This window comes from Narcine bancroftii, chromosome 4 (assembly GCF_036971445.1).
Source record: "Narcine bancroftii isolate sNarBan1 chromosome 4, sNarBan1.hap1, whole genome shotgun sequence".
Classification (NCBI taxonomy): domain Eukaryota; kingdom Metazoa; phylum Chordata; class Chondrichthyes; order Torpediniformes; family Narcinidae; genus Narcine; species Narcine bancroftii.
In genome coordinates, this window is record NC_091472.1 from 169,799,309 (window position 1) to 169,814,487 (window position 15,179).

The window sequence follows — 15,179 nt, forward strand, 5'->3', positions numbered from 1 at the left end:
CTCTCAGAATATTTTGGACCCGATTTGTGATATCTTGTACCCTTGCACCAGGGAGGCAGCACACCATGTGGGTATACTTATCTGGCTCACAGAACCTCCTCTCTATACCCCTGACAATGGAGTCCCCAATAACTACTGCATTTCTCTCTTTCATTTTCTGTTGCACCACTCTGCCAGGCTCATTGCCATTGACCTGGTGCCCATGGCCATCTTCTGTCTGGTCATCTCCCTCAACAGAATCCAACACAACATAACTGTTGCTGAGCACTGGTGTGCTCTCCGTTTTTCTCACTTTTTTCTTTCCCCCCCCTGACGGTTTCCCACTTACCTGACACGGGTTCTGGAGTATTTATCGCCCTGAAAGTTGAGTCGATTAACTCCTCACTCTCCCTTACAAGCCGCAGGTCATCAATCTGCAACTCCATATCCTTAATTCGCTCCCTTAGTAACTGCATCTCGGTCCACCTGGTGCAGATATGGGCATTTGGGAGGGTGGAGGTCACCCATTGTTCCCACATCTGACACCCAGTACAGAGCACTAACCCTATTGGCATGACTCTGAATACGAAGGCAAATAACTCAGCTTACCTTTTTTTCCTTGCCTGCTTTCACCGAAGCCTGATAAGCCAAAGCCAGGAAGTCTCACTCCTTCACTCACTGAGCTGCTCCTCGCTGGCCGCTCCCTCCCCTTTCAGTCCTTTTATTGGCCCCTTGACCAATTAACCCTGTCACTTTCAGCAAGCTCCTCCTCCTCTGACTCACAGCCCGACTCTCTCCAAGCTCCTCCTCCGACTCCCAGCCGAACCAAGTAGGCTCAAGCCCCGGTAAGCCCCCGACTTTAATAGCTTACCTTCTCCTCACTTTCAGCAAGCTCATTTTGATTGAGTTTGTTGTTGAGGAATCTGATGGTGGAGGGGAAGCAGTTGTTCCTGAACCTGGTGGTGCGAGTCTTGTGGGTTGTATAAAGAAAGGTGATGAGTCAGTGTACAGGAGGGAGATTCAAAACTGGGCTGAATGGTGCGCCACAACAACTTTGCACTCAATATCACCAAAACTAAGGAGCTGATTGTTGACTTCAGGAAAGGAAAACCAGAGGTATACAATCCAATGATCATTAGGGGATCAAAGGTGGAGAGGGTAAGCAAATTTAGGTTCTTGGGGATCACTATCTTGGAGGATCTTTCCTGGAACTAACACACCAATGGCATCATGAAGAAAGTATGTCAGCACCTCTATTTCCTCAGGAGTTTGCAGGGGTTTGGTATGACACCAGAAACCCTGGCAAATTTCTACAGATGTTTGTTGGAAAGTGTGCTGACTGGCTATATTACAGGCTGGTATGGAGACACCAATACCCCTGAGCGTAAAGCTCTCCAAAAGATAGTGGACAGAGCGCAGAACATCACAGGTAAAACACTCCCCAATATCGAGAACATCTACAGGGAGTGCAGCTGTCAGAGAGCAGCAGCAATCATCAAGGATCCACACCACCCAGCACATGCTCAATCAGAGACTCATTTAAGGATTCTTACTTGTTCACTTTATTGATTTTTTTTGTTCTCTCTGTACTGCAGTCAGTTTATTTACATGTATATACGGTGTTCAGGTTTTTTTGCACTAATTCTGCCTCGTCTGCAGAATAAAAATATCTCAGGGTTGCATGTGATATCATATATGTACTCTGAGAATAAATCTGAAATTTGACCTATTCCTCTTTCCTGATGGCAGTAGCAAGAACAGAGTGTGTGCTGGGTGGTGTGGATCCTTGATGATTGCTGCTGCTCTCTGATGGCAGTGTTCCCTATAGATGTTCTTGATAGTAGAGAGGGCTTTCCCTGCGATGTCCTGAACTGTGTTCACTACCTTTTGCAGGGCTTTACGCTCAGGTTATTGGTGTCCGTATACCGAACCATGCTGCAGCCAGTCTGCACACTTTCTACCACAGACCTGTAGAAATTTGCCAGTGTTTCTGATGTCAGCACACAGCACAAGCTGTGTAGTACGATTGATTCTGACTCCACTGAGAACCTTACATTTGTTAAGGAACAGACCACATGGATATAATGTCACAACATTCCAGATCAATTTATCTTTTTAAGAAGATCCATTACATTAAAACATATTACATTTCACATTCTATTTTTTCTTACCATTCTGGTAAAGTAGAAACTTGGCTGTCTTCAATCAGTCAGCACCTTGGAGTAGTTTTAATAATGCCTTTTATATTTGACTAACCAGCAGCAAAGTGGAGGTTAATTAAAACAAGTTGCAGCCAACAGTTTGGGAAAATAAGCAATTTAGAATTCTCCTTTGATGAATCCCAAAATAGCATGGATGCAAGCAGCTCAATCCAGCACAGTTCAAACAGCACTCAGGTATCTAAAGCAGATTTCCATGAGCTGAAATAAGGGAAGTTAAGTTCAATGCACTTTGCCCTGAAGTAAAATATTTCTGGGTTGGAACTTCCTGTCTTTCCAGGTCATGTGATTACTGGTTGGACAGCATTCTGAACAGATGATGGATCCCTATGAGATTTCCTTTGACACCATGAATTATTAAGTGGCACATAAGAACCTCCAACATTCAAAGGAACACCATTTTGATTGTCATGAATATTACCTATTACACTTCCAATTATTACCTGTATATACATGTGCTCTTATTTGGATTTTGTCAATATGTTATAGAAGAAAGTGCAGGAAACAGCAGATTAACTCATGTAGTGGAAAGAGAAACAGAGTTAATGTTTCAGCGGTGAATTCTGCAATATTTTACCATATAAATATTAACTAACTCATTTTTAATAATAATCCTACACAAATTATAAATTATCATAAATTAACTATTCACAGGTGAACAGAGTTGTAAAGAGAGCTTTTCGCATATTAGCCTTCATAAATCAAAGTATTGAGTATAGGAGTTGAGATGTTATAGTAAAGTTGTATAAGACATTGGTGAGGCCAAATTTGGAGTATTGTGTGCAGTTTTAGTCACTTAACTACAGGAAAGATACCAATAAGGTAAAAAGAGTGCAGAGAAGATTTACTGGGATGTTACTCGGACCTCAGGGAATGTTAAACAGGTTAGGACTTTATTCCCTGGAGTGAAGGAGAATGAGGGGAGATTTGATAGAGGTATTTAAAATTATGAGGGAGATAGACGGAGTAAATGTAGGTCAGCTTTTTCCACTGAGGGGAGGTGAGATACAAAGTAGAGGACATGCGTTACAGTTGAAATGGCAAAAGTTCAGTGGGAACACTAGTAGGAGCTTCTTCGCACAGACAATAGTGAGGGTGTGTTGCAAGCTGCTAGCTGAAATGGTGAATATGGGCTCAATTTTAACATTTAAGAAGAATTTGGACAGCTACATGGATGGGAGGGGTATGGAAGGCTATGGATTGGGTACAGGTCAGTGGGACTTGGCAGAATAATAGTTCGGCACCAACCAGAAGGACTGAAGAGGCCTGTTTCTGTGCTGTAATGTTCTAGTTTCAAATGCATGTGAACAGACATCCAGGAGATATTTATAAGTGAGAACTCATTCGATGGTTTAAATGTCATCAATCTACTGGTTTCCTGAACTCCTGCAACCATTTGGACTTGATACTGAAAACTCCAACCAGATTTCCCTGACTGTATCAGTTATATGTCTATGATATTTGCTCAGCTTGTTTTGCCCTTTTTGTTTTCTTTTTACTTCTCTGGAAGTGGAGGATGTCAGTATGACTGGCCAACTCTTTCTCTGCATTTCTCACTCTGTCATCCTCATTCTCCAACTACTCCCATTCACTCATTGGCCAGGATACCTCATTTACAACGTCACCCTGGTTTCACCCCATCAGCGACATCATCTCACCTCACCATCCCTGTAGCTCAGCGAGCTTCTTTTCTGCCCTTCCCTCTTCTCATGAAGGATGTTTGACCAGAAACATTAACTCTGTTTCTCTTCCTATAGATGCGGCCTGACCTACTGAGACTTTCAACACTTTCGGTCTTCATCCGCCTGGCAATGTCTGGACAAGAGAACCATTCCTGGTGCTCAACCTGAGATTCACCCTGCTCCTTGTGTGCTTGCCCTTAATGAACAATAATTTCTTCTCCTCAAGGCTCTGGCCTTGTGTTGAGCATTTCCACAGTGACCACCGCTTAAAGCTATCTCTCTCAACCTTAAGTTTGTGGTTGGATCCTCTTCTTATCCTTTACTGGCCTATCAAAATCTGGCAGGACCAAGCTCTGCTCTACTGCAATCAACAACCCATATTTTCCTATGACCCAGGAGGTCAATCAGCCAAATAAGTCTATGCCACTGTCAGAACATTCTCATCAGTCTTATTGCTTCACCTCTGCATTTCCCTGTTACACATGATCTTTGACATAAACATAAACTCCCCAGTGGTTCTGCTATGATTCAGTTACAGTAGAGTTAACAAATTAACCTACAAATCTGAACATCTATGGGATGTGGTTAAAAATCAGCAATCCCACGTGGTCACAGGGAAAACACGCAAACTGCATCTAGACCGGAAGTCAGGACTGAACCTGAGTCTGAAAGGCATCACCAGCATTACCCACTGAGCTATTGTGCACTTTCCAACATCTTGGCTGATAATGTCCTGTGATGGAAATGTGGAACCAATGACTCAGAGATTGCTTGGCCTCTCTGTCCAATAACTGTGGCTTTATTGTCTCGTTCAGTGTGTGGATAGATCATTTCAGCCTCTCCATTGGAGGCTGGATGAAATGGGAGATTAAGAATCACTGAACTCTCTTCAAGTGGAGGAGCTTTACAACCTGTACTGACCTGATCTATAGATCGTGTTTTATTAAGGCTGACCTCACTAGTCCCTCCTATCCATTCATCAGCAGTACATGATCCAAATGGAAGAACTTCTAAGCTCTTCAAATGACCATCAATCAGCAAAAGGAAGCTTAATTCCACTGGACAAGTTGGTGAAACAGTCTGGTAACTGCTTCAAAACTTTTGCAGATTCATAAATGCCCAATCAATATGATTGATTGGGTTCTGCCAGTCAATATGAATGTCTATAACCTATCAGTTTGGTAATCCTGGCCACAACTTCCTTACCATGTTCTTGGACAGAGCTGAAACCAGTAGGATATCCCTGGAGTACACAAACACACACACACACACACACACACACACACACACACACACACACACAAAATAGTGCAAAAACACAATGCTGGAGAATCTTAGAATTTCAGGCTTGAGCCCCTCATCAAAGTACGAGCAATAATGAATTATCAACAAGTGCACCATGTTAATCACCATCCTCACAGGATCACTATTTAGAATCAGAGATGTACAACACAGAAACAAGCCCTTCGCCCCATCATGTCCATGCTGACCATTATACAAATCCTGAACTAATCCCATTTATATACACTTGGTCTTTTGCCTACTATCCCTTGGCAATTCCAGTGCTGGTTTAGATGCTTCTTAAATGCTGTGAGATTATCTCCTCCTCAGGTAGCATTCTTGATTTTCTAACTACTCTCTTTGTGAATAAAAGCCCCCTTCAAATCCTATCTCAACTTCCTACCAATGCCTTCTTACTTTAGTGGTGACATGTGGTGTGTCAGGCAACATGCAGGAATGGAAATTTATTTCTGAAACACAAACATGATGTTATGATGTTGGAGTCCACATTAATGCAGTGCAAAGCAATTACACATATATGGGTGCTGTGGCATCTGTAACATCAGTTTCACATCTTTGAATGAAATTTTCACTGTTGCTTTATTTTTCCAGCATTAACTTGCCAAAACAATGTTTACAGTAACACCCAAAATGAGTCATCATTGAGTCTTCCATTCATTTTGGTTTGAAAAAGAGCAGTGGAATAATTAATTTTCATTGGTGAGGGAATGTGATTTAAAGGGCCAGTCACCCTAACTCTGCATTCATTGTCAGATCACCCCACCAGTTGACAGCTGAATCTGTGCACGGCTCATCACTCTATCCACCCAGGCTTCACGGGAGCAAGAAGGAACAAGGTCCATGCAGGCTGCGTTTCCATAAGGTTGTCCCGACTCACACTTGTGAGTTCAAAAAGCCTCAGCCACAGCTCACACACACAACTCCCTGCACTGCTCACAGTGCCACAGTCAACATCACCCTCAATCTCAACGTCAGAATAACAAATCTGCCGATAAAGGCCTCAAGCCCCAACTTGCTGTTCTCTCTTCCAGTCCAGAACTCATCTTCTTCCCCATTATCCCAAAGGGGCAGAAGTTATAGTTTGTATCTGTGTGGCCATTTGGGCTCCCATTACACTGAAAAAAATGAAGATTTTGCCTCCTGAACATTTCTGGATCTATTTTATGGATTTTGGGTTGCTGATCACGAAAATCACCTTAAAGCTTTTCTATCACATACTGTTTTTTAGATATCACCTATTCCTGTGATTTCCTGTCACATTTTAAGTATATTGTCCACAAAGTAAGCTGTTTTGGTTAGTCCAATCATGCCTAAACATGCCCTCAGTGCAGGTGCTTATTTGTTGTCTTAGGCCTGAGCATGCTTAGTCAGGATAAATCCTACATGATACAGCAAATCTGAAATTATCTTTTTATTCAGCTTGAAGTTGTCTATCATAATCCCCAATTTTTTTTCAGGAAGCAAACCTTTTGAAAAACATTGTTATCATCTAAAGTACCATTAACGAGATGTCAATGTCAATTCTGCATTTGCTGGCAGCTGCGGTGACTCAATCTTTCTTCAGCTGTCATAACTGGTTCTCCTCTTTCAAGGCCCACACTGGCTCAGGATGGATTTAAAGGGATAAGGACTACCTCCTGCCAAGGTGATCATCCTGCCCAGAGCAAATGAGCTGGACTGTGATGACAGTCATATCACCCATAGCAGCATAGAGGTCAGCACAATCGGACACAATTTCTTGTCTGCATCACTCTTACAGTCTCTGCAGTATTCAGCACCAACCTTGTCGTAACCTATACGGCTCTGCGGTGCACTGTATCAGCAAGATGGAGCCAAGGCAGCAGGAGCAGCAGGGAGGGAAGGAGACAGAGAGCAGCAGGGAGAGGGATGAAGGAGGAGAGATAGACAGAAGAGAGAGAGAGAGGGGGAAGGGAAGACAGGCAGAACAGAGAGGGAGGAGGGCTGACAGGCAGAGCAGGGGGGGGAGACAGGCAGAGCAGAGAGGGGGGAGACAGGCAGAGAGGGAGGGAAAGACAGGCAGAGCAACAAGAAAAGAGAGGTAGTGGGAGACAGGCAGAGCAGAGAGGTAGGAGGACAAACAGGCAGAACAGAGAGGGAAAGGGGAGACAGGCAGAGCGGTAGGGACATGGAAAAGGAAAAAGGCAGAGGGAAAATGCAAAAGGAGAAACAAGGCAGAACCATGTGGGAAAATGGGTGTGTTGTAAAGGAAGCATTTGGGAGACACACTTTACTGGATAAGTCGGCTTTGTGAGTTCATAACCTCACACTTGATTTTTAACTGATGTACCTGCTAAAAAGGTGAGAATGGGAGTGAAGTTATCAGATACAGATGCAATGAAGAAGACTTTCAAGGACTTCCAGTTTAGACCAGTATTGGGAAGCCACCCTATTTTCTGGTGGCTTGTCAGGAAATATTGCATTTAGCAGAATCTCCCCGGCAAACCTCTCCCAGCGCTGTTTGCTGAAACCATTGCATGTCTCCCTTGAAAAGAAGTCAAGCCCCAGCAGGTGATATGGCCCATAGCCTCCCCAGGTGTCTGTCAGTAAAGCTAAAACCCTCAGGATCATTGGTGCATGGAAATAAGCACTGGTGGTGGGGTTATTTTTGGTGTGTGCAAGTGTATCCATAGGAACTGGATGATGAGGTTGCATCAAACTGTAGGACATTATGAGGGGTGTCTGATAACAATGGTATTAAGTAGTGGAGTGCACTTCTCAATCTTCTTAGAGCTTTTCAAATCAACATTAAAGAGACACAGATTGCTATTTTAATACCTTATAAAAGGCTCATACAACTTTCCCTTGTAGGCTCAAGATCACACTTGCTTTTGAATTGGTGTACCTGTAATGAAGAGCCCTGGCTGATTTTTATCTTGCTCTCTGGCCAAGATCCTGGAGTCTAATTTTAGTGCCTTATTGGTTCCATGGCTGAAAGCAAAGTCAGCACAAACTGACCTTGCAACTTGACAAATTTAATAGCAGGCTGTTAAAGCAATGTCAGATGTTCAGGTTGGAGCCCAGTGTCAACTGGGGGGGTTATCAAAATGATTTCAATTTAAATTGGAAGTAATGCAAAGAGACTATTTATGTCTCAAGATAAGTCTGAAGGCGAAAGCTCAGTCCACTGCTCTATCAGATTTAACTCATTGGAGAATTTAGGACTCCAATACTGAAAAAGAATATTAGATAATAAGGATTAAAGCTCTTTAATAATGTATTGGTTCATTTTGCTTTAAACATTCTGTAAAATAAATTCATTACATCGTCTTGTCTTCAAATGATCGTTAGGAAAAATAATATTCTGTGCAAACTATTTTTTCCAGCTCCTACTAACTAAAGGTGCCAGAAAATGCAAGATAATGAACATTGCTGATTTAATTGACCTGACAACATTATGTGCCCTCAGAGTCTCCGGTTTAGACTGAAAAATTATAGCTCAATTCATACGATTAAAAACTCAAATATGACCAATGCTGGTGGGTATATAAGAGCTATGAATAAATTCAAGTTGCCCATGATATCTCTGCAGTAAAATAGTCAACAATAACTTGCTTTCTTAAAGCATCATAAGTAAAATGAAGCACTTCAAGTGATTTAAAAGAGTTATCAAATGAAATTTAGCACAGAGTTAAAGTGGAGGACTTTCTGAAAAGTGTTTGGGATAACTCCATTAATCAGTACATTTTCATTCCAATGCAGAAGGATGTTTTGGATTTTGTTTTAGGAAATGTGGGCCAAGTGGGAAAACGCTTCAGCAGTCGTCATTATCATATCACGAGGTTCAGATTAGCAAGTCATAGAAATGGGTGAGGAGAAATCTAAAATCAAACAATTGGAAGGAACCAAACAGGAATAAGAAAGGATCTGGCTTGTGTAAAGTGGAGCCAACTAGAGTCACAGAGTTCCTCAGGCTCTTCAGCTCAATTTATCCATCCCAACCAAGCTAGTCCTATTTGCCTATATTCATCCAGAATCTCCCTAAACCTTTCCTATCTATGTACATGTCTATGTTACAATTTTCTCCATCTCCACTGACAACTTGTTCAAAGTACCCACCACCCTCTGGGGTAATGGAAAGAAGGTGCTTCTCAGATTCCTTTCAACTCTTTCTCTTCTCACTTTAAATCTACGCCCTCTAATTTAAGATGCTCATACCCTAGGGGAAAAAAAAGATGATGACTATTTGTCTTATCTATGTCCCTCATAATTTTGTAAAGGTCTATTAGGTGCCCTCTCAAGTTATTTCGCTCTTGAGGGGAAAAGACCCAGTCTATCCAGCCTTCTATTGCAATGCAAGCCTACCATTCAGGTAACATTCTCCTGAGTCTTTTCTGTACCCTTTCCAGCTTAATGATACCTTTCCTAGTGCTGGGTGACCAGAACTGCACACAATACTCCTAGTGCTGCTTGCTAAAGCTGTAACCAAGTGATTAGTGAGCTTTGAAATGTAGATGTTCCAGCTACAGGTTGGATACATTCCCATCAAGGAAAAATGAAAGTCAAAGTTGTCCAGTTGGCAGGGAGAGACTGAAGGATGTGAAACAAAGGGGGATTTAAGATGAATGTCAGATGAATGATTTGAAAAGGACCAATGGTGAACAGAAGAACCTGTGCGAGAAAGTAGGCCAGATGGATTGAGAAGAGAATTGCAGTTTAACATTAAAGGATGAGAAAATGGTTTAAAAATATACACATTCCTAGCTTTATAAATAAGAAGCACAAAGTACAAGAACAGCACGATAAATCTTTATTTAGGTATTACCCTCCCTGTCAACGAAAACTTTTATTTCTATTTGCTCTATGTGGATTCTCAGAACTTCCTCTTATCCAGCTTTTCAGCCTATCCACATAACCATAGTCCATAATCGATAGCATCATTCCAGTAGCCTCTCCAACACCTTCACATCTTTCCCAGAGTGTGGCATCAGAACATGACACAATATTCCAGTTGTGGCCAAACTGAATGCACTCAAAGGGGAACTGAAAAAGTACTTCGAAGGAAAATAAAATTGGAGGGAGGGGTGTGGGAAAAGGGCAAGAATATAACATCGATAGGATAGTTCCTACCAAAATCTGGCAGGACTCAACAGGGCAAATTATCTCCTCCCATGCTAGAAGTTGTCTGTGGGTCCTTCCTCTCTATTTATTTTCATTATAATTCAGTGTTTTTCTATCAAAAAATATTTTTTTGAAATTAGTTATTTTCTTTGCCGGTTATTCCATTGAGACACAGTTGTGGCACAGTTGTGCAATTTTGATATTCCGTTCACAGGTAGAAAATATTCCATGTAATGTGATTACATTTGACAAAGCTGAAGATTTAGTCCCAGGACACTATCAAGAGTCATAATTCTGATGCTGATTTCATTGGCTTTCAACAATCACAGCCATTTTCTTTTAAATTTGGTTTGGCTCCTATCAGAGGCAACTTTTTTGTGACGCACCTCGTGCAATTTAATACGAATTATTCCAAGTATAAATAATGATTTACTGGTGATATAATTTGGAATCTTCATACCATACAAGTGCGTGTAATAGTCGAGTTTTCTGATCCAAATTTTAGGGTAAAATTTAAGTTGTTGAATATTACACGCACACACTTTTTGATTACGATACCTGCGTAATTCGAGGTGCTGGGTGCTCAGCTGGGCGGCTGGCTGGGACCGGGTGATAAGTCCAAGTTCAGGGATTCGGGAGCTTGGATGGCAGAGGCCGAGGCCTAGGTGAGAGTCTGTGGTCGGAGCGTAGGGAGCTCAGATGGGAGGGTGGTCAGGGTGTTGGGAGCTCGGAGAGGTGAGCAGCCGGGGCATCAGGAGTTTGGATGGGAGGGCGGCTTGGGCCTAGGTAAGAGTCCATGGTTGGGGTGTTGGGTGCTCAGATGGGCAGACATCTGGGGCCTAGTTGAGAGTGGTCGGGGCTTTGGGAGCTCAGATGGGAGGATGGACGGGGCATCAGGAACTTAGATAGGCAGGCGGCCGAGGCCTAGGAGAGAGTCCCTGGTTGGGGCGTCGGGAGCTCTGGTGAGCGGGCGGTCGGCGCGTCAGGAGTTTGGATGGGAGGGTGGCTGACGCGTCAGGAGTTTAGATGGGAGGTGGCCAGGAACTGTGCTGTGTCATCAGTAGGGCAACCACAAAAAATATACTTTGATTACATTGCATCAGTGGCTATAGAGTCTCAGTCCCTGAGGTTTGACTAAATACTGAACCACAATAGGTGATTGAAACTCACTTGCAATTTGATAGATCATTTTTGAGCATTTAGTTCACAGGAACAGGACCATTATTCATGAGTATTGCTTGACAACTTGATTATCCAAACTGTTCATGATCTGTCACTTATTCTGTGAAAACTTCCTATAAAAGTAAATAGCATTCTTGGAGAAAGCACAGGTTAATATCAGATGTGTGGCACAGAAATACCAATGTCTTTAGGCTAACTGGACTGTGCTAGGTTTTCTGCTCCCACTTGAACTTTCTTCTGCTCATATTCTTCTCCAGCCCCTCCTTAAAGTCATCTGCAACATTCACTCCAACCACCCACTGTAGTTCAAAGCTCTGCATTTTAACCACTCGGGTAAAAAGAAGTTTATTCTAAATTGCTGATTGTATATTTTAGTTATTATTATACAGATGATCAATAGTTATGCTCATAAGTGGAATAATTCTCTACACTGTTCTTTCAAAACCTTTGGCAATTTTAAAATACTGCACTCAACTCAGTCACACTCAGTTTTCTTTTCTCAACAAAAAATGAGTCCATCTGTTCATCCTTTCCTGAAATGCATAGCCTGGCATTTCTGGTATCAACCTTGTAACTGTTCTCTGGACCCACTCCAGTTCCTCTATCCCCTTTTTCTAATCATGGTGACCAGGCATGTATGAGATGCAATATGTTCTCATCAAGATTCAATACAGGTTTGGCACAACTTTCCTACTTTGTCTTTCAAGATAAACTAGTGCTCGGTCATCTTTTGCAAATTTCTACAAGGTGTGCTGATCACAGAGAGCATTCTGACTTGTTGCATCACTTTCTGGTATGGCAGTGCAAATGCCCCGAACGGAGGGTTGTGAACTCAGCCAGCACTATCATGGGCACTAGTCTGCATTCCATTAAGGACATCTTTAAGAGGTGATGTCTCAAGAAAGCAGCCATTATCCTCAAGGACCCACACCACCCAGGCCATGTCTCTTCTCACTGCTACCATCAGGAAGGAGGTGCAGGTGCCAGAAGACGCACACCCAATGTTACATAACCAGTTTCTTTCCCTTTGCCATCAGATTTTTTAATAGATAATGAACCTATAGACACTACAACACTTTTTTTATTTTTTGCACTAATTATTTATTTTTAAATATTGGATTTACGGAACCATAATTTATTGCAATTTTGCATCTATCATGCATAAGAGACCTGCTGCAAAACAAGAAATGTCGTGACACGTGGTTATGACAATAAATCTGATCCTGCTTCTTTTTCTAGCCTTGCTAACCTGTGAAACAATTTCTAATCATTGATGCATCGGTACTCCAAGTCTACCTTATGTAGAATTGTGCCTTCCAATACACAACTTTCTTATTCTTCCAATCATTTACCTTTACTTGAACTTCATTTGTCAATTATATTGTGCAAATTTATTAATCATTCTTATTCACACTTTTACTTTAAACAGAACACTCGAGGATCCTGAAATGTGACCCATCTAATGATGTAATATGTCTCCTTCGATTCAAGAACGGTTTGTTTTACTGATAGCAAAGAACAAAATGCCAAAGCTACATTGGAAGTTCATTTTGTTGAATGCTCCGGCCTCAACAATGATGTCAGCTGGAGTTTTGTCATGGTACTTTCACTTCCAAGTCATAGTGCTTTCAATTTAAGTCCCAAGTATAAATTTTGAACACATTACATAGGCTGGGACTTAAATGCATGATCTTGTTTCCCTTCTTGCCTCTGGGGTTTGGCTTGAGTTTAATACACTGGGGATTCAAGAGCAGTATCTATTCACTATCCCTTCTTGCCCCTGTGCAGTTGGTGGAGATGGGGTTTCTTGTTTTGAACCCACTCCCAGAATGCAGTTCAATTTCCTTATAACAGGAAGCTATTTGGCTCATTAAACCCACAACAGCCCCCAAAATGATCCCATTCCACATGTTCCATGCATTGTAACTATTCTTTCTCACATGCTCATCAGTTTCCACTGATTCTCCCGCCACTCATCTGCACAAGGGGAAATTTACAGTAGCCAACTGACCTAACTATCCTTTGTGATATGGGAGAAAACTGGAAGAAATCCATACAGTCACAGAGCAAAAGGCAAACTCCAAGCAGACTGGACTGGAGATCAGGATCAAACTTGGATCAATGGATCTGAGAGGCATCAGCACTACGGTGAACCATTGTGCTCCAAAATTTTCACCAAGCCTTTATATTCCAGATTATAACTGCAAGACCTGAATGTAAAGATATAAGTGAGGCATCCTTTATGTTTTAGGTGTTAAAATTGGAAGTTTCAGAGAGAGTATGGATTTTGGTGAGAATTGGGACACAGCATTTTATCTGCCTCACATTCCTTTTCGGCTGATCAGAAATTCTTAATAACTAGAGGAAAGGAAAATAATTCTTTCATAATTCACATGAAATGAGCAATAAAATATTGTCCTCTTTTTCTTGGATGTAATAACATGAAAACATATCTTCCATAAAAACAGCTATTTAATCATCTGGTCTAAAAGTATAGAATGAAATAAATACACTCCAGTCAGACTCATTGTAGAATTAAATAAAAGAAAATACTGAATAAAAATTTCTTAAATAAGGCAATGTGCTTTACTGTAATATCATTAGTATTTTGTCTGCCTGCAGTTTGGCAACTTTAACCCCATTGAATTGTGAATGTGTTATTTCCTGTCAAAGCTTTGTATCAATCAATTTTTAAACTGTCTTCATCTTCCTGATGCTTGCTTCTTGAATTTAAGTAGTCTGCTATCAAGTCTGAGTTCTGGTACATCAGCACACCCGTTAATGTAAGCCCGATACCAGCGTAGCTTAACACGGTCATCTCACTGCCGAAGAGGACCTGTGAAATGACGAGGTTTCCAACCATGTTGAGGTTTCCCACAACATGCAGAGTGACAGCAGAGGTGAGTGTGGTGACACAGAAACTTGCCAAGTTGTACAGTACTGAGCCCAGACAACTAAAGAGAATGAAAATCCAAAGTCTGTTGTCATACTTAATGGATGGCTCCCACACAGTGTCACTCTCGAGCAGAAAAGCAGCGGAAATAAGAATACAGAAGCTTGGGATGGACATCAAGTAAAGCAGGATGACAGAGTTGATCTTTTCTTCCTGAAGGAGAATACCTTAAAAAGAAAGATAAAAAGAGTAATGAGTGTTGTAATATTAGGATCTGTTTTGAATGTGGGTAAAAACATAAAAGGATGACATTGGAATACAACAGATAAAAGCATGGGCAAACTAGAAGGAAAGAATAGACTTAGGAAACAGAAGCAAACTTTGACAGAAACAAAGAAACAGGAAAAACAAAATCTGCACATGCGTTTTTTAAAACTAACTTCTACAGCATTTTTGATGACTTCCGCTATAAAAACTTGGTTATAACTGAATCTGAACAGTTTCAAAAAAGTTGTTCCGAATTCAAAGAATTCCCAATTCAAGAACTTCTTTGAAACATCCACGGCTGTCATTATTTCCATAGTGACTACTTCAGTCTATCAAAAGTTAAGTTCAGTTCCAGTTTTCCACAAGCTTTGTAAAATGAACATGGAAAAGTCACTCATTCCACAGGAGTGACTGAACGGCATGCAATATTTTATTCAATATTGTAACCATAGTAATGAATTGTGCAGTCATGTAGAGTTTGAAATCCTGCCCAAACACCAGAATTGTAACTTTATACATAACTTATTTTTAAACTACTGTATGCCAACTGTGGGGGTTTTTTCCTGAATAATTTTA

At 41.4% G+C, this 15,179-nt stretch overlaps 1 protein-coding gene and 1 long non-coding RNA gene across 10 annotated transcripts in view; one reads left to right on the forward strand and one right to left on the reverse strand.

Annotated features, from left to right (window-relative positions):
* LOC138761205 (uncharacterized) overlaps nt 1-7,062 on the forward strand; it is a 65,752-nt gene extending 58,690 nt beyond the window's left edge. For all 3 annotated transcript variants that reach the window (XR_011356184.1, XR_011356183.1, XR_011356190.1), the window contains one exon: nt 3,956-7,062. This is a non-coding gene — a long non-coding RNA (uncharacterized lncRNA). The remainder of the gene's footprint in view (nt 1-3,955) is intronic.
* slc35e4 (solute carrier family 35 member E4) overlaps nt 1-15,179 on the reverse strand; it is a 67,318-nt gene that overhangs the window by 23,154 nt on the left and 28,985 nt on the right. For 2 of the 7 annotated variants that reach the window (XM_069932939.1, XM_069932940.1), the window contains exon 2: nt 14,007-14,563. The exons of 4 other annotated variants lie outside the window; for them this stretch is intronic. In XM_069932939.1, the coding sequence (XP_069789040.1) occupies nt 14,124-14,563 (440 nt within the window). In that variant the 3' untranslated portion in view covers nt 14,007-14,123. Of the gene's footprint in view, nt 1-2,150; nt 2,391-14,006; nt 14,564-15,179 lie in introns of those variants that run through there. One more of the 7 variants, XM_069932944.1, reaches the window with a different exon arrangement.